Source organism: Stenella coeruleoalba, assembly GCF_951394435.1.
Source record: "Stenella coeruleoalba genome assembly, chromosome: 11".
Lineage (NCBI taxonomy): Eukaryota > Metazoa > Chordata > Mammalia > Artiodactyla > Delphinidae > Stenella > Stenella coeruleoalba.
In genome coordinates this window covers 67,657,225-67,683,282 of record NC_137157.1, presented here as the reverse complement: position 1 = coordinate 67,683,282, position 26,058 = coordinate 67,657,225, and the positions used below count along the sequence as shown (strand labels likewise).

At 34.7% G+C, this 26,058-nt stretch overlaps 1 protein-coding gene across 2 annotated transcripts in view; it reads left to right on the top strand.

The window, feature by feature from the left end:
- The window catches only part of TMEM117 (transmembrane protein 117), a 529,693-nt gene that overhangs the window by 406,903 nt on the left and 96,732 nt on the right, over positions 1-26,058 (top strand). For both annotated transcript variants that reach the window (XM_079938385.1, XM_079938386.1), the window contains one exon: positions 25,289-25,448. In XM_079938385.1, the coding sequence (XP_079794511.1) occupies positions 25,289-25,448 (160 nt within the window). The remainder of the gene's footprint in view (positions 1-25,288; positions 25,449-26,058) is intronic.

Here is a 26,058-nt window from a genome sequence, read left to right as displayed (position 1 = left end):
AAGGATTTGTTAATTAGCTTGATTGTGGTAATCATTCCACAATTATGTGTTTAGCAAAACATCACATTGTACACCATAAATATACACAGTTTTTGTCAATTACACCTCAATAAAAGAAAAAAGAAAATAAATAAATTGTATTAAAAATAGTTTGAATATTTTTTTCATCATGAAACTTAATTACCTTTTTACTAGGAATTCTCTTATCTTGGCTTAGCTTTCATTTCAACTCAGTAGGTACTAAAGTGTTAGGTAGAAATTTGTGAACAAAATGCGTCTGTGCCATCATGTTTGATGTTAGACAGTAATACAAACCCTTCCAAAGCATAAAAGAAGCTCTCTATTCATTCCATTAAGTTTTTAAAAGTATGTGTTTATATTTTTGCTTTGACATTAGCTCTTGTAGCCTTAGGCAATTACTGTCTATAATGTATGAACAGGTATGGCCTCATTGAATAATGGCTGTTCTATTTCTTTCAATAGTTTGAAAGACTTGTCGCTCACATGACTGATTATGAAGTTTCATTCACTTATAAAAAAATTTTTTTTCTTCTTCCCTGATGACATATGGTGTGTATTCTAGGGAAATATTTTTAACATTAAAGCATCACCAGGGAAAAAAAGATTAGAGTGTTTTGACATTTCTTTTATTTAAATTCTTAGAGGAGAAAAATCAACCTTGTTAGATGAAAGAATCTATATTTATTCAAACTCTTTTGAAGAAACATTAAAGATGGGTTCAAAACATTTGCAATTGCATTTTACCTTGGAAAGCTTTCCACAATTCAATAGTCAATGTTTCTTTTAAGGCATCTCGATGAAGAAGATAGATTTCCTTGAGAATCACATGTAAAACTCAGAATTAGCAAATGTGCAGTAGTGACTGTGCTCACAGGCTGCTGGAACGTTGAGATTAGTATTGATCAGTTCAGCCCCTCATCCAGGTGTTGCATCAGTCTGCATTTTTCAACAGGGGGCCACCAGCAACAGGTGGCTACTGAGTGTGTGAAATATGGCAGTCTGACCTGAGATGTGCAGTAAGTGTAAAGTACACCATGGATATCAAGGATTTAGTAAGAGAAAAAAGAATGTAAAATATCAAATCCCTAAGTTTACATGGATTATATGTTGTAATGATAATATTTAGATACATTGGGCTAAATACATTATTAAAATAAATGTCACCATTTCTTTTCACTTTTTTTTAAATGTGGCTACTAGAAAATTAAATGTTATGTATGTGGCTCACATATGTGGCCTGTGTTATATTTCTGTCTTTGTGTACAAAACATTTGAATGAAAATATGCTTCTCTATTCATGTCCAAGTCACTGTTGCTTACTAAATTACATGTGAGGAAGAACTGCTCTCCTAATGGCCTGAGCTGAGTCCTTCTATGAGGTGGCAAGCCTTATACTCAATGTTCTAGTTATGCAATATGGTAGCCTACAGTATGAATTCCTACAATATACTGGGTGAGTTACATAAATCCACTCATTTACTCTTCTCAACATGCAGTGATGTAGTTATTAACTAACCCCAGGTTCAAAAGGAGGAAACTGAATCTGAGATGGCTTAAAAATTTGCCTGATATTACAGAGTGACTAAGTATCTGAGTCAGGATTCAAAACTAAGTTAGAGTCTTTATAGCCCATGCTTCTTTTTTCTTTTTTACTGTGAACTGCTTTTCTTTCTTCTATTTCAAGGCTTTCCAGGAAATCTATTAAGATATTGACTTCTATCCAGGAGAGATGTCAAAGTGTATTCATCTTTGGGGGCGATGATCATGATTAGGATGATTATGGGCAACCAGTTATACAAGATTTCTCCAACCTTAGCTGCTCTACAATTAGTATGCAATTAAATATGTAACTTGAGGGACAATAAATCATGGCATTCACTGAAATGGGCATTTTGATATTTCTGTGCACATTTATCAATTTATCAATACAATGATTAAATAATAACAGTGCATACTAAACATATTAAAAATAACATTAGCATCTTCAAACCAAAATGATTTCTTAGAGAAAAAGGCATTGGAAACCAAATATATACTATAAAAACTCATTATTAAATCATTTATACCCTTGCCCATATTTAGTACTACTAATATTTGATGAATTGAATAATGAAACCCATTTGTTTATGAAATCATTTTCTTCTTTAAAAAACTAACATGAAAATGATTACAGAGGTACATGATATTTGAGAACATTTAGAATATTGTGTTGATACCTGCTTCGACTAGGTTATTCTGGTTCACTTCACTGCTCAAAATTGGCTGTGGGGCATCTTCCCTATCAGCTTAATAGGCCAAGGTAGGGACTGGTGGTAGCTGAGGTATTTTTCCAGGGCACATAGTTCTTCTGTCCAGAAGACCCAACTTGGCCACCAAAATAATCCCACAAGTATCCATAGGTTAGAGAAAGGTAAGAAAGCATGTTCTTAAGCAATCTGTAGTCACCACTGTGTTTACAAGGGGAATTCCTATGAAATTGTGCCTTATAGATCCACTTGTGATTTTCTGACTTCTTTCCTGGCTAAGAGGGGTCTAAACCTTTCCTCAGATCCTGCCTTGGTAATCAGGTGCACAGATGTAAAAACTGCTTTAATGTTAGATGAGAAGCCATGTGATATCAAAAGAAATTGTACCTAAAGGATGCTATAATTGTTACTTATCGAAAAGAGGTCTTTAGTTAGAAAGAACTTTCCATTCTGTAGGCTTTATCTGATATCCTCTATTTTCAATCCATTGGTCATACCATCCATTATTATCTCCTACAATAAATACAAAACCCCAAAATTTGTACATTATTTCTTACTTGATATTTGGGGAAAATACTATTCAGAGTGAATTCATTTTAAAGCTGGCTACTCCAGTGATTGTTATTTGCCATGACAATATGTACTTCAGGCTATGAAAGTTTAGGAGGAAAAAAAGACAAATATCAATTCATGGATAGAGTTTAGTTTCATTTTTTTAAACTATCTTCCATATTTCCTTACTCCCCACTAGTTTTACAGTGAGAAACCATATGTAAATTATAGATCCTGGCAGCTGGAGAAGAGGCAGATGGGCATAAATCTTGAGGTTAAGCATCTTAATCAGACTCCACAAGTAAAAAGAGGGAGAAAAAATTTTAACAAGCTGCTTTAAAAATATTCAGGTTTGTATTTATGAGTTGCATATTAGAATTTATATAGCATACACTTTAATCTACAAGTATCCTTATTAATTGAATAAATTGAGTTCTTCATTTGTCTTGGAATTTTTATATATTTTTGAACAGTAAGTATATACAGATTATAAAAATATACTGTATACTGTCCTTCTTAAAATATAAATTTAAAAAAATATAAATTAAAATGCAAAAAAATAAATGAAACACATTTATATTATTTAGTAAGGTTGATCCCCAGCATTTACTATATATTTGCCTTTACTAGTGGGATTTTTTCTTTCCTATAGATACTGACTTCTTCTTGTAGCCTTTTCTCTTCCATTAGAGAAGACCCTTTAACATTTATGGTAGTTTAATAGTGGTGAACTCTTAGATTTCACTGGCCTAAAAAATTCTTTCTCTCTCCTTCAGTTCTTGGTGATAATCTTGCTGGGTAGGGTATCCTAGGTTGCAGACTTTTCCCTTTCAGTACTTTAAATATAACATGCCCCTCCTAGGGGTGCAGGTCCCACCTGATTGCTTCTCTTGTCTTCCTACCTGATTCTGTGTGATCTTTCTTACAGCCTTGAGTATTATTTACAAGAGTTTCCCTGCCAGTCTCAAGTCAGTTTTCAGCGAGAATTGCTTCACATGTAGGTGTATTTTTGATCTGTTCTTGGGGGCACATGAGCTCCACATCCTTCTACTCCACCATCTTGTTCTCCCCCCATCCCCCTTGGAAATCAGGGTAGGTACTATCTTTTTCTCACAGGTGAAGACACTAGGGCTCGAAGAGGGTAAATAACTTACTCATTATCACATAATTAGTAAGTAGCCGAGTTGTGATTCAGACGTATGTTTGCCTAACTCAAAAACTAATTTTCCATGCCATTTGATCAAAATATCAAAATATAATATGGAAAGTGCAAAGAATCTGAAGTTTTTGGTCCCTATATCACCAAAATTATGGATTTTTAGTTTCTTAGTTAGAAAGCATTTTGATATCATTAAAGATTTGGCCTATTTTCATTTACTTAAAGGTTTATGTTCAAAAAAGTTGATGCTGCAGATATTTGTGAGTATTATTGTTATATGAAAAAGTCATATTAAAAAATAAAGCTTAAGGAAGCAGTCCAATTTAATAATAGGAACATAGATGGAAGATACTGTGATGTTCAATTACTCCTGCTGTTGATATTATGCCACTTAACTGGTAAAGAAAACCGCTGTAATTTTCCCAGTTGAGTGATAAATTGAAAAGTAGGAATGTTTGAAAAACCTTTACATGTGCCAGCATTTTGAATGGAGTTTGGAAAGATGCATTATAGTAAAGCTCAATTAAAAGCAAGTCGGGAAGCCCATCTGAAAGAAGTTCTGGAGTAGCATTTTTTTTACTTTGCATCCTATAAAAATCACCTTATGGTAATTCTCTATTGATTTGAGTATAAATTTCATGATAGTGACCTTTGTTCAAAGTTGGAAAATTACCTTGTTTAATGAACTGGAACGTAAACAGCCAATGTTTTTGCAATTAAAAGAAAATCCATACGGGCTTTACGTAAGAGAGATACCTGTAAGGATTAATATAGGTGTGTGCCAACTTCTTCAGGGTTTTCCCTGAACATTTTTGATACTAAAGACAAGTTCTGTCTTAAAAGTAAGAAAAAGGTATTATACAGACTATATTCAACATTCTAAAATTTGAATTGTACCACAAATTTTTCAGTTTATCACACATAAACATATAAAGTAATGTGTATGTATGTGTGTGTTCCAATTTCTATAAATTTGCAAATAAACATGATTTATTTGTTTGTAGCTATAATACTATAGAAATAAAAAGAAAACTCACTTTTCCTTTGGCTGAATGTCGATGGCAGGGATCCTTTATTCATTCAGTGAAGAATGGGAATTCTGTTCATTCCTGTTGCTTCCACAAATGCATATGTTTGAGGGAAGATGAAGGAGGCAGCTTGTCTGAGGTACAAAAGTAATAGATATGAATACCTTCATACTCAGCCACCAAAGTAAAGTTTCATGTGGTTTGTGTTCAATTTTGTATAATTTTATAGCAGTTAACTTAATATGATATACCACTATTTTCATGGAATGTGATTCATTTTTAATATTACTATCTTCCTAAATGAAGCAGTTACCTTTAAGAATGCAAGCTAGGTAAGAAAAATTTCTTGACCAGAATTTGTGTTAATTCCTGCTCTCTATTTTTTATGTAATATTATTTATTGAAATTGTGCTTTGTATAAACCTCTGATTTTTGCTCTATCACGGAGAGGTAGTGGCATTTATAAGTTAACACTTTAATTTAAATAGGCCAGTGTCATGCTTAAGTGGCATTTATCCCAGGAATGAAAGGATTCTTCAATACATGCAAATCAATCAATGTGATACACCATATTAATAAATTGAAGGATAAAAACTATATGATAATCTCAATAGTTACAGAAAAAGCTTTCAACAAAATTCAACACCCATTTATGAAAAAAACTCTCCGGAAACTAGGCACAGAGGGAAACTACCTCAACATAATAAAGGCCATATATGACAAACCCACAGCCAACATCGTTCTCAATGGTGAAAACTGAAACCATTCCATCTAAGATCAGGAGCAAGACAAAGTTCCCCACTCTCACCACTATTACTCAACATAGCTTTGGAAGTTTTAGCCATGGCAATCAGAGAAGAAAAAGAAATAAAATGAAGCCAAATCAGAAAAGAAAAAGTAAAACTGTCACTGTTTGCAGATGACATGATACTATACATAGAGAATCTTAAAGATGCTACCAGAAAACTACTAGAGCTAATCAATTAATTTGGTAAAGTAGCAGGATACAAAATGCACAGAAATCTCTTGCATTCCTATACACTAACAATGAAAACACAGAAAGAGAAATTAAGGAAACACTCCCATTTACCACTGCAACAAAAAGAATAAAATACCTAGGAATAAACCTACCTAAGGAGGCAAAAGACCTGTACGCAAAAACTATGACACTGATGAAAGAAATCAAAGACGATACAAACAGATGGAAAGATATATCATGTTCTTGGATTGGAAGAATCAACATTGTGAAAATGGCTATACTACCCAAAGCAATCTAAAGATTCAATGCAATCCCTATCAAACTACCAATGGGAGGGGGGCTTCCCTGGTGGCGCAGTGGTTGAGAGTCCGCCTGCTGATGCAGGGGACACGGGTTCATGCCCCAGTCCGGGAAGATCCCACATGCCGTGGAGTGGCTAGGCCCATGACCCATGGCCTCTGAGCCTGCACGTGTGGAGCCTCTGCTCCACAACGGGAGAGGCCACAACAGTGAGAGGCCCATGTACCACAAAAACAAACAAACAAAAAAAACTACCAATGGCATTTTTCACAGAACTAGAACAAAAAATTTCACAACTTGTATGGAAACACAAGGGACCTTGGATGTCCAGAGCAGTTTTGAGAAAGAAAAATGGAGCCGGAGGAATCAGGCTCCCTGACTTCAGACTATACTACAGGGCTACAGTGATCAAGATAGTATGCTACTGGCACAGAGACAGAAATATAGATCAATGGAACAGGATAGAAAGCCAAGAGATAAACCCACGCACATATGGTCACCTTATCTTTGATAGAGGAGGCAGGAATGTACGATGGAGAGAAGACAGCTTCTTCAATAAGTGGTGCTGGGAAAACTGGACAGCTACATGAGGCTTCCTAACACCCTGCACAGGGATAAACTCAAAATGGATTAAAGACCTAAATGTAGGGCCTGACACTATAAAACTCCTAGAGGAAAACATAGGCAGAACACTCTATGACATAAATCACAGCAAGATCCTTTTTGACCCACCTCCTAGAGAAATCGAAATGAAAACAAAAATAAACAAATGAGACCTAATGAAACTTAAAAACTTTTGCACAGCAAAGGAAACCATAAACAAGATGAAAAGACAACCCTCAGAATGGGAGAAAATATTTGCAAATGAAGAAACTGACAAAGGATTAATCTCCAACTGACGAAGGATTAATCTCCAAAATTTACAGCAGCTCATGAAGCTCAATATCAAAGAAACAAACAACCCAATCCAAAAATGGGCAGAAGACCTAAATAGATATTTCTCCAAAGAAGACATACAGATCTCCAACAAACACATGAAAAGGTGCTCAACATCACTAATCATTAGAGAAATGCAAATCAAAACCACAATGAGATATCACCTCACACTGGTTAGAATGGCCATCCTCAAAAAATCTACCAAAAATAAATGCTTGAGAGGGTGTGGAGAAAAGGGAAACTTCTTGCACTGCTGGTGGGAATGTAAATTGATACAGTCACTATGGAGAACAGTATGGAGGTTCCTAAAAAAACTAAAAATAGAGCTACCATAATACCCAGTAATCCCACTACTGGGCATATACCTTGAGAAAACCATAATTGAAAAAGATTCATGTGCCACAATGTTCACTGCAGCACTATTTACAGTAGCCAGGACATGGAAGCAACCTAAGTGTCCATTGAGAGATGAATGGATAAAGAAGATGTGGCACATATATACAATGGAATATTACTCAGCCATAAAAAGAAACATAATTGAGTTATTTTTAGTGAGGTGGATGGACCTAGAGTCTGTCATACAGAGTGAAGTAAGTCAGAAAGGGAAAGACAAATACCATATACTGACACATATATATATATGGAATTAAAAAAAATGGTTCTGATGAACCTAGGGGCAGGACAGGAATAAAGACACAGACATAGAGAATGGACGTGAGGACATGGGGAGAGGGAAGGGTAAGCTGGGATGAAGTGAGAGAGTAGCATTGACATATGTACACTACCAAATGTAAAATAGATAGCTAGTGGGAAGCAGCTGCATAGCACAGGGAGATCAGCTCGGTGCTTGCGATCACCTAGAGGGTGGGATACAGAGGGTGGGAGGGAGACGTAAGGGGGGGGGGATATGGGGATATATGTTTACATATAGCTGATTCACTTTGTTATAAAGCAGAAACTAACACAACACTGTAAAGCAATTATACTCCAATAAAGATGTTATTAAAATAAAATAAAATAAATAGGCTGGTGTTGAAGTAGATATTACTTTCAATTTGGGAAGTTAATGATATGGTAAAATAAATTCAGAGTTGCTTTCACCTATAACATTAAGTTTTTTTAGAATTCTAATGCTTCTCTGTATGTTTGTTTAATATGATTTCTCATGCCATTGAGAAAAATATGGGATCAGTTCTGCATTTATTATTGTAAGCATTTCTTGGATGATATGGCACCTTTAAGGCAAGATATTGCCATCTAGATAAGAGGGCTATCCCTGGAGATAATTGGCCATTTGATTGAGCTGCCATCAATGATGCTATATCTTTTTTTGGAATTATTTGTCATTATGCTTCTTGTAAGGAAAAATAATTGAAAAATTCTGTACTGTACATGAGAAACACAAATAGAAAATGCACATGTTCTTTCACCAGCTAAAACAAAATAGAGTAATCAAGCCATATTCTTATAGTTCATAATTTATTTCATTGAAGGATCCCATTAACATTTTCAAAGTAATAGAATTGTTTAATGTTTTACAACATTTCAACTTAATAATTAGAATCTCTGTTTTAGGCTCTAAAATGTTACTTACTCAGTTTCATGTCTTTCTAAAGAATTCTTGGTATAGTTACAAACAAGCCAACATTGACTATCTATATATATGAGCTACAGTTAATATGATAGAACTATCAGTTTAATGCGTGATTAGGAGATAACATATTGTTTTCTGAATAGGTTATTTTTCCTCTGTTTCTTATTCATTTTTTCTGTCTCTGTTTTCTGCCTAAAAGATTTCCCACTAGCTGGAAATTCAGAATCCATTCTCAGTGTTCTCTCTCACCTCCTTGATTTTACAACTATTAATTAAGGTTCACTCTATGACATTTTGTTTTCTTCACCAAGCACAAATGTGAACATTGACCTTCAGCATGACTCAGTAGCAGTGCTATTCCCCTGAATATCTGTTATCTTAACCCTGTGGGTCTGGGGACATAGGACAGTGTTTATGAGAGGAGGGTATGTGTGTGTGTTGGCAGGGGGTGGAGTGGAGAAACCTACTCAGAGATCCCTCAGATGAGAATGGCATTGATGAGAAGATGTAAGGGAAGGCAAAGGAGAGGGGAGAAGTCTCACCTAACTGAGGCAAGGGAAGTAAATGATAGCATGGGCAACCTTTGTTCTTTAGTGCATATGTGTATGTGTGTCAGGTGGACTAAACTACTCAGAGAACCACAGAAATCTGACAAAGCAGATGCTTTTCTAGATACCATAAAACCAACAAAAGGAGAAAATATAAAGATGTGGTTTTACTACATATATTATAATATAATATATATTACATTATATATTATAATATGTATATTACATATAATATAATACATATTACATTATATTATAATATATATTACATATAATACATACATATAATACTGAATTTAACCATGTATATGGTTATTCACTGAAAGAGCCAAAATAAATAATAGTAACTACCATATATTAAAGCTAGCAACATTTTTGAACATTCTATAAACATTACCTTGTTTAATCCTCCCAACAACAACCTGATGAGTTATGTACAGATAATGTAAGTGGTTCCCAAAGTGACAGAGCTGGAATTAGAAACCAGGCAGTATGATTGCAGAAAATGTGTTGTAGGCATAGTGGATTGATGAACAAACAAATGAAAAACCAGCAAGAGAAAAAATATCAGCTTTGTGAAGATTGCTTGTTAAGAAGTAAAATAAGATGACATGAAAAAGAATGCTTAGGTGACTAGTTTTGATTGGGAGTTCAGAGAACACTTATCTGAGGTTTAAGCTGAATACTGTATAAGAAACCAGGAAAGCAAAGATAAGAACAGGAATTCAAAGGCTGCAAAGCAGGAAGGAACTTGGTGTGATCCAGGAACATAGGACAGGCCAGAGTGAAAGTGGTACCAGATGACATTGGAGATGGAAACAAGGTGAGATCATGTAGGTCTAAGGTAGGGTTTTTGGATTTCATTCCCAGTGCAATTGAGACACCATTGGAGGAAGCAAGTGATACAACCTGGATTATGTTCAACAGGTCATTTTTGTTGCTCTGTGCAGCATATATCATAGGGAATCAAAAACTACAAACAGTATACCAAGTACCCACTACTTAGGTCAAGAAATAAACAAATATAGGGACACACCACCCACCAGCCTCCTAGATTACAGTTCTTTACTCTGTGAGGTAAACAGATTAAGGTAACCAGAATTCATGTCTTATAATAATAATTTATTTGATTTTCTTTATAGTTTTACAAACTTACACAAACATCCCTAAATAATATATTATGGATTACCCATTTTTGAATTTTATGTGATTGTATATATTCTTTTACACCTTGCTTTTTTTACTCAACATTACATCTGTGAGTTTCCTCTGTGTTGTTGGTGTACCTGTGGGTTATTCATCTTCATCACTGTGAATGTTTCTTTGCATTAATACAAGGCAATTTACTTATCCATTGAATTAATGTTGCTTCCAGTTATCTTTTTGTTAGTCATTATGATCAGTAATGCTAGAAATATTCTAGTGTGCATTGCAAGAACTTCTTTAGAGTATATACCCAGAAGTGGCTTGTACAGTATGTGCATTTTCAATTATATTACATAACACTAAATGGTTTTCCAAAGTGGTTATAACAGTTTAAACACTATAATTTAGTTCACACTGTTCCATATCCTCAACACTACTTGGTATTGTCAGACTTACATTTTTGTCACACTAGCAGGTGTGTGGAAGTATTTCTTCATGGTTTAAATTTTAATTTCCTTGAACTTTAATTAGTAAGAGCACCATTTCATATTAAGATTGACCCATAGTTTTCATTTTGTTACTTTGTCAGACATTAAATGAATTGGGAAACTTTCTCCTATGCTTTATAATAATATTAACTTTATAGAGGTCTGATACCTAAAACAAGTTTTCTTCTGTCTCTACTGTCTAATGTTTAAACTAGAATGGCTTTGTGGTTTGTTATGTGATGTTATTACCCTGTAACTAATACATGTATTATGGTAAAGACAAAAATTCAAGTGGCACCAAAAGACATAAAATAAAAAGCAAACCATTACCACCTCTAGGCCCACTCCCAAGAGTGGCCACTTAAAACTTTTCCTGTATTTGGTTCTTCTGGTTTTTCTAATCTTAAATAATCCTAAACAATTTTAAATTGTATCAAGTTTAAACAGTAATAACAACAAACTATCAAAAATAGGAAATTTACTCTCCTATACCACCTTCTAATGCCCCTTCAGCCCAGTCTTTGCAGCATTTCTTATTTATTTTCTTAGTGTTGGTTCTTCTATTTCTTGCCTTTAAGTAATGGCTACATATTTCTCTGTGCCTTTTTTGCCCTTCCACACCCTCCAAGCTTCTATCAGGTATATTTTTTTTACACTGTTGAGGTTAATTACACACATTGTTGGAACTGTAATTGCCTTCCATGTTTTATCTATTGATTCAGCCCAACATTTGTAAACCCACTAATGGTTTTTAAATTATACACTATATTTTTAAATTTGATTCACTGAAGAATCAAATAATATGACTGATCATGTAATTAAGGTGATGACATTAAATCTGACATTAAGAGAAGACCACGTAACTGGTACCAATGTCAGATAGATCGTCTCTTTTCATATTCAAACAGCTGCCCAAAATCATGGATAGTAAGAGAAGAGAATAGAGAGAATTCTACCACGGCACTTCTCTTCCTGCTTTTCATACCTGCCATCTCCTTGCTTTGAGCTCCCCAGAATCTTACTGAAATGAAGACCTCTCTACTAAGCCTTTGTGTGTACCTATGCTCCTGCTTCCTTCATTCTGTGTCACATATATCTAAATCCAATTATCCCCTTCTTCTGGAAATTCAAAATCTTTCTCACTCATGTTCTCCTTGCTATTATGGGTTTACTTCCTTTTATAGATCATCACTAAAACATCAATGGGATTGGGAATGGTTAACAAAAGAACTCAGTTTATCATCTTGGTGTAAAAGATGTTTATCTTAGCTAATTGTGGTTTAACGTTTGCTAAAAGTCCATAACTGCACCATGACAAAAAAGGCTATTGGTAGAAAAGGAAAAATTACTTTCCCTAACAAGTATAAACAGGTAAGAATTTGAGGCTTGGCACAAGCAGGCATAGGGGTCTAGTCAAGGCTTATCTGGAAAAGCAAAGCATAGATTAAGACTATTTGATAAGATAGGTTCAGAAAACTCTTTCAGGATCAAAAGTCATACATTTAAGTACTAGAAAGAAGGGATTTTAAAAGACTAATTTTCTTTGTTTTTCTTTTCACATGTTTTTCTCTTTTTTCTTTTTTCTAAAATTTTTTTATTGGAGTATAGTTGATTTACAATGTTGTGTTAGTTTCTGTTGTACAGCAAAGTGATTCAGTTATATATAAATATATGATATATATACACACATTTTTTCAAATTCTTTTCATTTATGGTTTATTTATAAGATATTGAATATCATTCCCTGTGCTATATAGTAGGACCTTTTTGTTTATCTATTTTATATATAGTAGTTTGTATCTGCTAATCTCAAACTACTAATTTATCCTTCCCCCACCCTCTTTCCCCTTTGGTAACCATAAATTTGTTTTCTATATCTGTTTCTGTTTTGTAAATAAGTTCATTTGTATCATATTTTAGATTCCACATACAAGTGATATCATATGGTATTTGTCTTTCTCTTTCCGACTTACTTCACCTAGTATGATAATCTCTAGGTCCATCCGTGTTCCTGCAAATGGCATTATTTCATTCTATTTTATGGCTGAGTTTTTTTCTCTCTATATATTGCATTGTTCTGTAGTTAAGCTTCAACTCTATGGCAGCATTTCCCACTTCCCCCTCCTATACACATCTCACTTCTCCTTGAGGGTGGCCCATCTGGGGTCTGGAAGGGGAAGAATGTAGGAAGAAAGAGTTCCCACCAGCTAGTACCAACATTTTAGACTCCTGTATCCCACAATGAACAGTTCGAACTATTATCACAAGCATAAGAGTAGATGTTTGACATTTCTTTTGAAGGTTCCCATCCAGTATGCTGTAATAGTGCTTATTGGGCTCATGCAGTCCCAACATCTTGTTACCAAACACACAGTGAAATTCATGTGGCATCACCAGTGTCAAAAGATCTGTGAACCAGGAAAGAGTATAAACATCTTACAGTGGAAATGAGGAAAAAAGGATGACCTTCTAAAATCCCTCAACTGGAAAGGAAGGCAGAATGGCACTAGAGCCCTTCATTCTTAGATGAGGAATAGATGGTGTTAGAATGATAAGGGTCTAAATTGTAGCTACCGGGAATGGGGCCAGTAAACTAAGTATAATGAAAATGTACAAGTTTGAACTGGATGAGTTAATTCATCCGAATTTTATTTATTTCAGAAAAAAAAAAAACCTCCCTTTGAAAACTACCTACCAGAGAGTCACACACCTTAGATCCTTTAAATGTTCTTGAAATTAATCATAATATGATGATAATTTTTGAAAATCACCTAATTTCATTAAGTTAATGGATGATACTTTCCAAGTCTGCATTGGGCCAAATCAGATATTTCTGTGCCTGTGCAAGCACACAACCAGCTCCAGGGTGGGTAGTCTTTTTTAACTTAATGCTACCAAACAAAGCAGAGCAAATCATTATCAATGAGAAATAAGGGTTTGTGTATTAAACACATCACCTCTAATTTTTTAAAAAAACGCACAAGTCTTATAATTCAAAGAAAATCTCCTTAACTACTTGAGAGTGAGATAATTCATAGTAGCTTTATCCTTGAATACCTGCTGAATAATTTGGAGAAATAAGACTAAAGAATGATTGGATTATTACCTTTAAATTATAAAAACAATATTTAAAATCTTCAGTTATCTCACATACATTCCTCACAACATCATAAATAGGTAAGTCAGAATAGCACAGTGGCTAAGAGCTTGGCATTGAAGTCAGAGACACATGGGTTTAAAATCTAAGCTCCATATTTAATAGATTTGCGATCTTGGATTACGTAATCTCTCAAAGTCCAGTGTTCCTTATGCAAAACGAGGTGATTAATTGTACTTACCTCATACGATTGGTTTGAGAATTGAGTATATGGGTGCAGTAATATAACTACCTAATACTTTATAACTGCTATCATCATCATTTACTTCCTCTTCATCATCATCATAATCATTATCACCAGTTCAGAGATAAGAAATTAATCCTGAGAGGGTAACTGACTTTTCTGAGTGCACATAAATGAGTACTATAAGCCATGACCAGAAGCCTGTTCTTCTCTTTCCCTTGACGAGGTTTTCTTTTTAAATATATGAAGAGTTTTTCTCATGGAGTAGATTCTGACTAATAACCTTTTAGTGCAAGGATAGTTAAATTTAACTAAGAGAAATTGCATTTAGGTATTAGGTGGCATTTTAATATGCTTGGATGCACTTTGAAAGCATCGTTTTTTCTTGTTACATTTTAAGAAAAGACATCAATAGAACCTTCCCTGTACAATTATTTATGCACTTGAAGACAAGAAGCTGGACCAAAACTTTTTTTAAGGCTAATTTTGGTTTTTTAATTCAGTGAGCATTTTCCTGTGATTAGATGTTTCACAGAAGCCTGGCTTTATTTTCCAGATTGGATAGGTAATGATTTTAATTGATCTTAATTATCTCAGATTTCAAGAGCTAAGCATTTCTATATGTGGCTTGGAAATATTTCCAATAAGCAATTATTTTAGGATCCCAAGAATCCTAAATTTCTAGAGCTGTATTCGTTTTCTATTGCTGTATAACAAATCACCACAAACATAGTGTTTAAAAAAAAAACCACTCATTTATTTTCTTATAGTCTGTAGGTCAGGGCTGGCAAGATGTGTCTGGATTCTCTGGTCAGGCTTTAATCAAGTTGTCAGCTGCCTTCTCATCTGGAGCACAGGGTCCTTTCCAAGCTCCTTCCTGTTGTTGGCAGATTTCAGTTCCTTGTAGTTAGAGGACTGACATCCCCATTTTCATGCTGTCTGCCAGGGCTGCTTTCAGCTCCTAGAGGGTCTCATGTTCTTGTCCCATGACCCCCTCCAGCTCAACAACAGAGAACCTCCCTCTCACACTGCAAATCTCTCCAACTGCCTCTACTGCTACCAGCCAGAAAAAACTCTCTGTTTTTAAAGAGCTCATGTGATTAGGTTAGGCCCACCCAGATAATCTCCCATTTGATTAACCAGAGGCCAACTGATTAGTAATCTTAATTAAGTCTGTAAATATCCCTTCTGACATATAAAGTAACATAATCACAGGAATGATATCTCACAGTATTCATAGGTTCTGCCCAGACTCAAGGGGAGGAGATCGTACAAGGTCAAGGATCATTGAAGGTCATCTTAGAATTTTGCCCGCTTGCAGGGCCCAGGGTACTACCAGGGCAAATATAGGTTTCTGCAGCTCTCTGAATAGCTATCTCATAGTCTGTTCTCAAACCAACTTTCTTTCCAACTTCCCTACTTCATTAAGTACTATCCAGGTTTAGCATAAGTTCTATTACTTTTGCTTTCAAATATATTTTTTATTTATCCTCTGTATCATTATAACCATATCATTCATGCATTACTGCAATTGTCTACATTCTACTCTTTGTCGATCTGTGCTTTAACTTCCCTCCAGGACTGAAGCCATCCTGCAAAACAACGATTTTGCTTGTGATATTTGCATAAACTCTAATAAAATTGTCAATTACTTGACTAATTGCAACCAAATGGTTTTAAATTGATTACCCAAATAATTTCCTCATTTGTCTCTTCCTCTTTACTAGTAGAGATCCTGGGAGCAGAACACGAATTAGGCCCATATCTGAGTTTACAGAGAAAATATCTGAAACTATATTTACATCCAATTTTGCAATTTTCAAAGGAGCCGTGTTAAAGAAAGAAGTGTGCTCAACAGTGGTCCATCTTCGGTCTATATCCCATAAAACCTCTATGTAGTATTTGGGGGTTTTGACCACAAATTCATTCCTGAAATTATCTTTCTCTCTGGCTTCTATAATATTATTTTATTTTGGATTTCTTCATATATCATGTCATATGTCTATGGCCTTGTCATCCTCCAGCCTTCTCTGGATATACCATAAAAAGAGGTGATCTTCAAGACTCTGTCCTTGATTTTCTCTGTTCTTTTTATTCCTTTTTCTTTTTTTATCTGAAAAATTTTATTAATCGTCATGTCTTTAACAATTACTTGTATTTGAATGAATCAAAATTCAGGGCCTGATCTTTCCTTGACCCAGATTCCTATCTCCAGTTGACTATTATTCATTCCTGTATAGATGTCCCACCAGCTCCTTAAACTCAACAAGGTGTTCAAAACAGGATTCATAATATTTCATTCCTGGTTTCTTTCATATTTCTCACTTCAGTTAGTGACATCACAATCTTTTTAGTCACAAAACCTAGAAACTTTGGAAACATCTGGCACTCTTCCCTAATACTTCACTACCACCCACTACCATTTCCATATTTTCTTTCAAATTTGTTTTTTGCCTGCAATATCCATTCCACTATTGCAATCTACTCATTTTTTAGGTCTAATTTCATTAAATGTCCTAGCTACTTTTCATACCTGAATAAAAATAAATCAGATATTCCTGAAAACTTCCATAGCATCATGGTTTTTGCTTAACTTCGGGTTTGATTGTTTTGTATATATTGCCATCATTTAGCTGGTGACAGGTTCCTTAAGGGCAGAGATCATTCCCATGTCCCTTCAACTTACGTCTGTGCCTTATATGCTCAATAAATGTTTTTTGAATTCTCTGTGCCCTTGCATGCATTACAATATGACTTTCTCTTTCAAAAAGCAACTGTTTTTCAATCTTGTACATTACCTGAAATTGCTTTTTCTACCAGGGAGCTATCTAAATTCTTGATAAAATTACACTTTTACGTAGCTTCAAAATTCTCCACTGGGTTGACCAGACAAGGTGGATAATGTGCTTTTAAATTGCCAACAATCTATCCTTAATTAAATCAAATTTATAAGTTGGTCCTCTGATCACTAGTGCCAACATGCTCTTTCCCTATTTTTGAGTGATGTATTTTTTCTAGCTGGTCCTGAATTATTTATAAATAAATCAAAGATTCTTCACAGGTTCCCAAAAGAAAATAAATATATATCTGTGGTCATAAAGCTTTAGATGTTTTTAAAAATCCTTTCCATTAGAATTCAAGAATGAATCATGTCCCTTATGAAACCTAATATTAATTTTTTGATCTTCCATTGTGACATGACATTATTTCCTTTAAATATTTTTGCATAACTTTAGGGAATTTTTCTGTTCCTGGAGTCTACTTTGTAGTCTTCTTTCATAAAAGGAAAGTATTTTATGTTCATAATCTCTACTTTCCTAGCCATTATATCATGTCCTCAATGTCTTTGAAAAGATTCTTTCTTCCAGGGATACTTGTGGAGAGTTCTGAAAGCATTCTTCCTAATGGACAGTCTCCTGATGATACATCTTCTTCAACAGATATTTGAAATGATACTGAAAATATACTTTTGGTCTTGGTTTGACTTATGTAAACATCTTGGCTGGCTTCAACAAAGTCGCAAAATTTTACCTGAACCTTTATTTTTAACCCAGTATGTAAATTCATCCTATTTTTTAAATCAAATAAAGCATACTTTCGTCCTGCTTACCCCAGAAGATCCTGGTTTTTCTTATTTTTTTAAAAAGCAAATTTAACAGGAAAAAAATGCAACATGGTATGTTTAACTTAAATTTTCTACTTTGCATTTTGAAAAGTCAAAAGTATGTTTGGAGTATCATAGCTATCGTTTTATTTTCATTAAATAAACAATAATGGGTATAGTTCTTGCTGGCATTATCTGTAGTTAATGAGCGTTTATTTATACCCTTATCTTTATTACCACTTTCATTACTGAACTTGTGGTAATATTTTATACCTGGGGTAACAATTAGTAGAGTATATCTCATATGCTTCATCCTACTGAATTGGTGAATTATTTAGTAATTACAAGGTAATTCACTAGGAAGAAAAATTGTGCTGGTGAGTTTGCTAAGAGACACAGAGGATTAACATGCCCATTAAGTCCATGCAACCTAATTTTGCATTGCACAGGCCCCTTTCTTTGCTCTGTAAATACTGGAGGAAGTACCATGAGTTGCAGAAGAATCTGAACTTGGTGAAGGGTAAGGGATAAGTATTTCCTACATCAGGTTAAATAGATTGATTTATTCATACTGTTTTTTAAATATCAACAGTGTGCTGGTCATTGATAATCAGTAATGAATGACACAGCCCAAATCCTAAGGACTTTGCAGTCTACTAAGTACTTTTTCCTAGAACATGTGTTTTATTCCACCCCTAAAACTATGAAACACAAAGAAAATAAAATGATTTCTCCTGACCAAGACTAACTCTGCTCTGTATCAATAAGCTACTTTTAAGAACCTCTGAGTAAACTAACATCACTCAAACATAGGTAGAAGAATTCAAAGCCACTAAAAGAAATGTGGTCATTTCATTTCCACCTCTTATATCAAGATTGCCAATGGCCAGGGCTCCACATAAAGTTGCGATGGTTGGACACTGCAGAACTCCAAGGGACATTGTTTACATAGATTAGGATGCCAGGACACTGTCCACGTAAATTACAATCTGTGTGGCCAAATGGCCCAACCCAGAAGTGCCTTTTTCAGCCACCTCTTTCATGCCCTTGCAGGAACAAGTTACCAAGTTCCTTCTTCATTCCAATTTGCTTAGTGTTTTTTGAGCTCCTGCTATGTTCAGATCACTTTCCTTCATGGAATAATAGACAGATATAAATAACACATAAATGTATATTTTAATGGACAACATTAGAGTCTAATAATTTCCTTTATAGACTCCAGATCCCAGTGCAGCCACAAATAAGACAAGTTAATAACTGCATCTTCTTTCTCAGGGATCCTATCTTAACAAGTGTGTTCAGGTTGGCCAAGAACTGACTGTGACATTTACTTAATGAAAGCCACATGGAGAAGCTGTGCTCCCTCCCTAGGTCATTTAGCAAACATCACCTTTGTGTTCCCTTGGTGCTTCCTGATCCCAAGAGTGGGAAACTGGAAGGACACTAAAACCATTTCCTTACAGACTTCTAAGGAGCGATCTTGACTTCGTCAGCTAGGCTAAAGTACTGAGTAAACTCATGAATTTCAGGATGAACTGGCTTGAGGACCCAAGTGGTGATTGTTTTACTAACAGAGTTGCAATGGCAACATTGATCATTAAAACAAGCAAAACGGAAAGTGTCAGCATTCTCTCATGGCCATCTGTGACTTCTCTGTGCTGGTAGTTGGTATTCAGAATGGAACTGGATGCTTGAACTGGCTCTCAGTTTTGCAACGAAAAGTGAAGGAAAGCATCCTTCTGTTTATGCCTGCTTGTTGTATTTTTCCCTCTAAACCACATGGTGAGAAATTATGATATTAAATCATTTAAAATTCTATTGCCATGCCACATTTCATTTCATGTATTTCGTACTTTGAAATATGAGACTATATCTAACTTAATTGTGAGACTAAATTTACTATCTTGATCTGTGCATTCATTCTTTTTTGTAGTGATAACATTAAACCTTTCATTTGTAATAAGATTTGCAGATTTTTATATTGCTATGAGAAATCATGAAACACGATCTGACTTGTTTTGATTGAGTTCTGAAATTTTAACACAAGTATTATAGAAAGAAATTAAAGTGATTTTTTTCTTCCTGTAACCATCACAGTAATTGTGCAGCCAGATCAGAAAGGAATATGATATTCATAACTGGAATCAAAGATTATAAACATTTTAGAACATGAAAAATGGCTAATATATTAAAACACATAAAAGCATATTTATTATCTTGAATCACATGAAATGGCTATTTTTAGTAGGATAAAACATGGTCAAATTTTGGCAATTTTGTTTGGTTCAACATATATTCTTTTAGTTAGGAGATTCTGTACATTCCTGCCGCCTGGTTTAATCAAAATGAAATTGTGTGATAATTAACACTGAGTTAGCCCTCTGTGGATAATCGAAGCCTAATGCCAGTTCTTTTCTCTCTTGATTTAATCCCTGATTTCAGGCTGTTTAACTATGCAATAAGTCTATCTTAAAGTGGTTATGATTGGAAGAAGAAAAGCAATATTAACTAATTTAATTACTTAAAATAGAAGTTCAGTATTTTTTAAAATCCAGAAATTAGTGTGAAAGAGTGGTTTAGACTATGAATTAAACCAAATTGGGGGATTATCTTGATTCATTTATATGTACTACTCTGTTTCCAGTCAACATACACAATAGATATTTGGGTAGGCTATAAAGTATGTTCCCAGATGAGATCCAGATGATATTAAAATTTTTAGCATGGGCTTCCCTGGTGGCACAGTGGTTGAGAGTCCGCCTGCCGATGCAGGGGACACGGGTTCGTGCCCCGGTCCGGGAAGATCCCACATGCCGTGGAGCAGCTGGGCCCGTGAGCCATGGCCGCTGAGCCTGCGCGTCCGGAACCTGTGCTCTGCAACGGGAGAAGCCACAACAGTGAGAGGCCCCAACGGTGAGAGGCCCACATACTGCAAAAAAAAAAAAAAAAAAATTAGCATATCTGAAGATTTTTAGCAAAAGAGAGAAAGTGGTTTACTACAGGGCAAGTCCTTGCTCAGAGTTAGTTCTCATGGTAGTTCTGTCCCTGGCAGTCTGTGTGACATGAGTGAGTCCCCTAACCTCTCTGGAAACATTTCATTTTTTCACTTTACAGACAACTCATAGTGCACATATAAATTCACACTTCTTAGCAACTCTGTGCTTCCCAGGAGCTCAGCCCAGAGATTGGGAAGCAGTGAATTAAAAAAGCTCTGTTATCCTTTCTTGGTCTCACATTCTAATTCCTATTAATCTAAGAGGAATTAGCAACAATTGAGGAAAAGCAAACAAACTAGAAATCTGAAAACAGGGAAGTGAGACTAACCACTCGAGCTGATAATTATGTATGAGTTCTTTCCCTTTGACTGGTGGCCAGAAACCAGAGACAGTAGAATTGATGAGCCAGGATGTCCTGCTGGTGCTGGCTGCATATTGAAAGGAAATAATCCAGATAATTGTTTAATTGGATGCTATTTAAAAAGAGAAGCTGAAACTCCCAAGAATCGTGATCCAGAGTAAACATCTTTTCAACCGTTCTGGTTAAATAAAAACCCAAGGGTGCTGCATTGATGGTTAGCATCCCTGAGGGTCCATTTTCACTGCCATGAAAATATCCCTGTTAACTGTTTCCTGTCAGTCCTTGTCAGAGTCTCTGTGAGTTTTACTTTTCAATATTAAGTATTCCTGGATGATAATTTTCCAACATTATACTTATAATAAAAATGGAAAATAAGTGAAATCTTAGCTACAGACCTAGTAACAAGAGTGTAAAATCAAGTGCTTCCTATGAGAGACAATACGTACAATGGTTGTGACACATACTGTCATGAGTCAGCCTAGGTTTGAATCATCTTATATCTTATATAACGTATAAAGTCTTTAACTCAGGTCCAGTTATTTGAACTTTCTGTGACTCAGTTTCTGCACTTGTAAATTGGAGGTAGTGACAGTAGACTTGTAGTAAGGATTATACTATTTTGTGTAAAGCTCTTATACCAGACCCTGACACATTACAAGTGGCATATGACTGTAACAGTAATTTGTAATTGAATCATGGTTCTTTTAAACTGGTGTTTTAACTGAATTATCATAGCATGGTAAAGTCTATCAGTTTTACAAGATGTGGCTCAGAAAAACAAGCCACAAGCAATACATTTGCTTCCATACCTATATCTAGATAAGGCATTGAATATAATTTTGGAGGTGGAATGACCAATTAATGTATTTTGGTCCCCCTTTTCCTTTTCTTTTTTCCGTTCTCTTGACTCATTTTTACAGCTTTCTCTGAGCTATATGCATTCATATTTAATGATTGCCATTTTTATTCTTTTTTTAGTATTAAATATTAAATATAGGGCAGAATACCTCCTTTAATTTCTCTTTAGAGTAATAAAATATTACCAGTAACTTTTTCTTAAGATCTGTAGCAATACTCTTTGTCAAAACAGAAGTACTTAATAAAGCCAGGAAAACACCTATGAAAAGGTCTTAGGAAGAGTATTATTATATATTGGATAAATGAAATGTATCAAATAAAGCAAACATCTAAGACATGAATTGGTGCAGATTTGATCTCAGGAAGCTCTTATACAACAGGCTTTATGATAAATTCTCATTACCAAAGAGTTTTAATGATTAATTTTAATGACTTTATTCACAATGAAATTGTTAGCATGAATAAGAATAACTCCTTTGAACAGATTTGTGGCTGCCAAGGGAGAGGGGGTAAGGCAGGGATGAATTGGGAGTTTGGGATTAGCAGATGCAAACAGTTATATATAGAATGGATAAACAACAAGGTCCTACTGAATAGCCCAAGGAAATATATTCAATACCCTGTGATAAACCATAATGGAAAAGGATATGAAAAAGAATGTGTATATATATATATATATATATATATATATATATGTATAACTAAATCAGTTTGCTGTACAGCAGAAATTAATGCAACATTGTAAATCAACTATTCTTCAATAAAATAAATTAAAAAAGAATAACTCCTTTATAAATCTTGTAATAGATGAGGTTTGTGATTGCTCAACAAACGCTTATTCCAAAATCTCAGATTTTGTCACCTAAAAATATTCCTCTGCATTAGTATTTAATTTTACAGTATCAGTTTACATATTTAGACCAACAAAGTAACATTAGAGTATGAATTCCAATGCAATCATCTGTCTTCACAAAAAGAAGTTTCCACGTAGCTCTTGGGGAAAATGCAGGGATGATATTAAAAATACTAACCTGTTAGGACTTCCCTGACATTCCAGTGGTTAAGACTTTGCCTTCCAACACAGGGGGCATGGGTTCATTTTTTCCTGGTTGGGAACTAAGATCCCACATGGCTCAGGGCCAAAAAACCAAAATATAAAAAAAAACAGAAGCAATATTGTAACAAATTTAATAAAGACTTTAAAAATGGTCCACATCAAAAAAATCAAAAAAACAAAACAAAACAAAAAAAACTAACCTGTCAACCACAGGCTTGAACCAATAGAATGGATGCTGGCCATAGAGTTGTAGTGAGGTGCTGGAGTACCCATGTTTCACCAAGACTCCACCCTGTAGTGCTGGATAACAGGAAGGTGTGGGGCCTTGTGAAGGAAGCTGGGGAGGAAAAGAAAGGGGAGCTTGAGAGAATTGGGATCCCAACCATTTACCAACCTGTACGGTCATACAGTACATCCTGAAGAATTATATATATTCATAGCATCCTTGTGAAACACACATATGAAAAGCCAAGAGTGATGAGGAAGTACCCTTATCACCAAAAGGAGATTCAAAGAATAGTCAATATTTATCTGTTCTTCATGGAAGTTGTTATGTTCCTTGTTGACAAAAGAAATTGTGGTAATTGCATTCAAATTTCCTTGAAGTTTCTCAAACTCAAAAAGACAAAAACAAATGAATCAACTTAACCTGGAGAAAATTTTGTTTAAAATTCCAATATTCTTATGTTTGACTATATAATATTTGCAATTTCTTTCTATTTGTATTTTAATAATTATTTTGGATTTCTCCCATGCTCATTTAATCCATTTGAATTTCTGGAAATGCTCAAAGATATTCTAAACAATAGCAAAGATAATTTTTAATTTATGTTTTGGAGATCATGAGTCAAATTCTTTTGAGAGTCTGCAATTTTAATAAAATAAGTAAATTTAAAAAAAATTTTATTTTCCAAAATTAAAAAAAATGTATATTTTCTATTCATGGGGGAAAAAATCTAAAGAGGAGTTCATTATACTTATTTTATCAGAGTATAACTTGTTCCAAATAAAAAGTTGTGAAAAGGAAAACCAAAATTTCAGTTTAGAAATTTCTATTCTGTTCAATTGTTAAGAGAATTCCAGGATGATTCATATTATTCCATTTTTCTTTTCTCTTATTTATTTATTCCTTTACATTAAAATTATTTTCAAAATATTTGTTGTTCTTTATTTTCCTTTTTATAATTCAAAACAATCTCTATATACAAATATAGCTCTGAAAGCAGAGGCTTTACAACATTATGGACAATTCTCTGGCAGATTGAATTTTCACTGCCCGGATTTCAGATTTACTTTGAATGTCAATATTAAAGACTAATTTAAATATTTTTTGATTTCTATAAAAAGCTTAATTGATAATTGTTACAATTTCAACAAACATTCTTTGAACTCCATCTGCATATAATTATGTAAGATTTTACAAGAACTACAAAAATAAGTAAGAGAAAAATCTCAGGCCCCTAGTATCTTATAACGATGGATGGAGGATTAGACATGGTGTGACCTGGACAGGTCACTAGGCCACAAGATATCTATGATATGAGCACCATGAGGAGAAGAGGCTACACAGTTGGCACGTAGAGGTGGTTCCTCTACAGAGCTCATCAGGCTAGGGAATAATGAAGGGACCAGTCTATCTTCCCTCTCTTCTGTAGAATAACCATGGAATCCAAAGACTTCCTTACCCATCTGCCTTATGTTCCTGTATATGTTTGTTCACCACCCTCAGTAAAACAATGTATGTGTAATGAGAGTTACAACCAATGCTCTTTTGGGGACATATATTGCACTAACCAAGATTATTCGTAATATTTTATTGTTTAACTATTTGTTCTATAACCATTACCTTATTGCCCTTTAGGGAAAATCTTGGAAGAGATGCTGTCATACCTTTTTCTAATTGCTTTTGAAAGAAAGCTCTTAATTTGCTTCTTTTTTCATCTTCCTCTGGTGACTATGCCTTAGGATAGGTACTTGGCAAGGGGTAGACTTTTAATACAGCAGATCACATGCACTCTGCACTGTTTATATTATTACGTCTAATGTTTTTTACTGAGTGTCTTGTTCCTTTCAGGACGGTTCTTTTCACTCTGACATCTGTGGTTGTACTTGTCATTACAACTGACTGGATCAGCTGGGACAAGCTGAATCGGGGATTTTTGCCCAGTGATGAAGTTTCCAGAGCCTTCCTGGCTTCTTTCATCTTGGTCTTTGACCTCCTTATTGTAATGCAGGTAAGTGGCTTTGTATTTTCCTCCTCTCACTGAAGCCACTCCATGCTCTGTTCTCAGTAAACAAACACTATACAGTGAAAGGCTCCATAAAGCTAGAGAAATGCATAGTTTACAGTTGCTATAAATGGAGCCTTCTCCGATCATATTTTCAGCAATTTTACTGAGAGGATAAACCAACTGGGCTTTTATGAAAAGGGTACCAAAAAGTCATTGTACGACCATTGAAAGGTGGCCCCTGGAAACCATACAGAATGGTTGTGGTATTTTTGCCAAAGCTTCAGGGAAAAAAACAAAACAAAGCAAAACAAAAAAACGCCTGCCATTTAGAAAATGGAAAGCTGCAGAGATGAGGATGATATAAACCAACAAAGCAGGGATAAGCGATTGCCAAAGCAACTTAGGGCTTTAGAGCAGTTGAAATGGAATAATATAAAAATGCTTTTTCTGCTTATGGAAATTATCACTTTCTTTCAGTATTCACCAGAGATCATTCCATTTTCATGTAAACAATATTTCTGCCCTGCTTAGCAACAGATTCTTTGTACAATGGCATCGTGCTTATCAGTGCTACTCGTGTAATCTTCTGGTGTGAATGCTTTGGGGTCTTAGG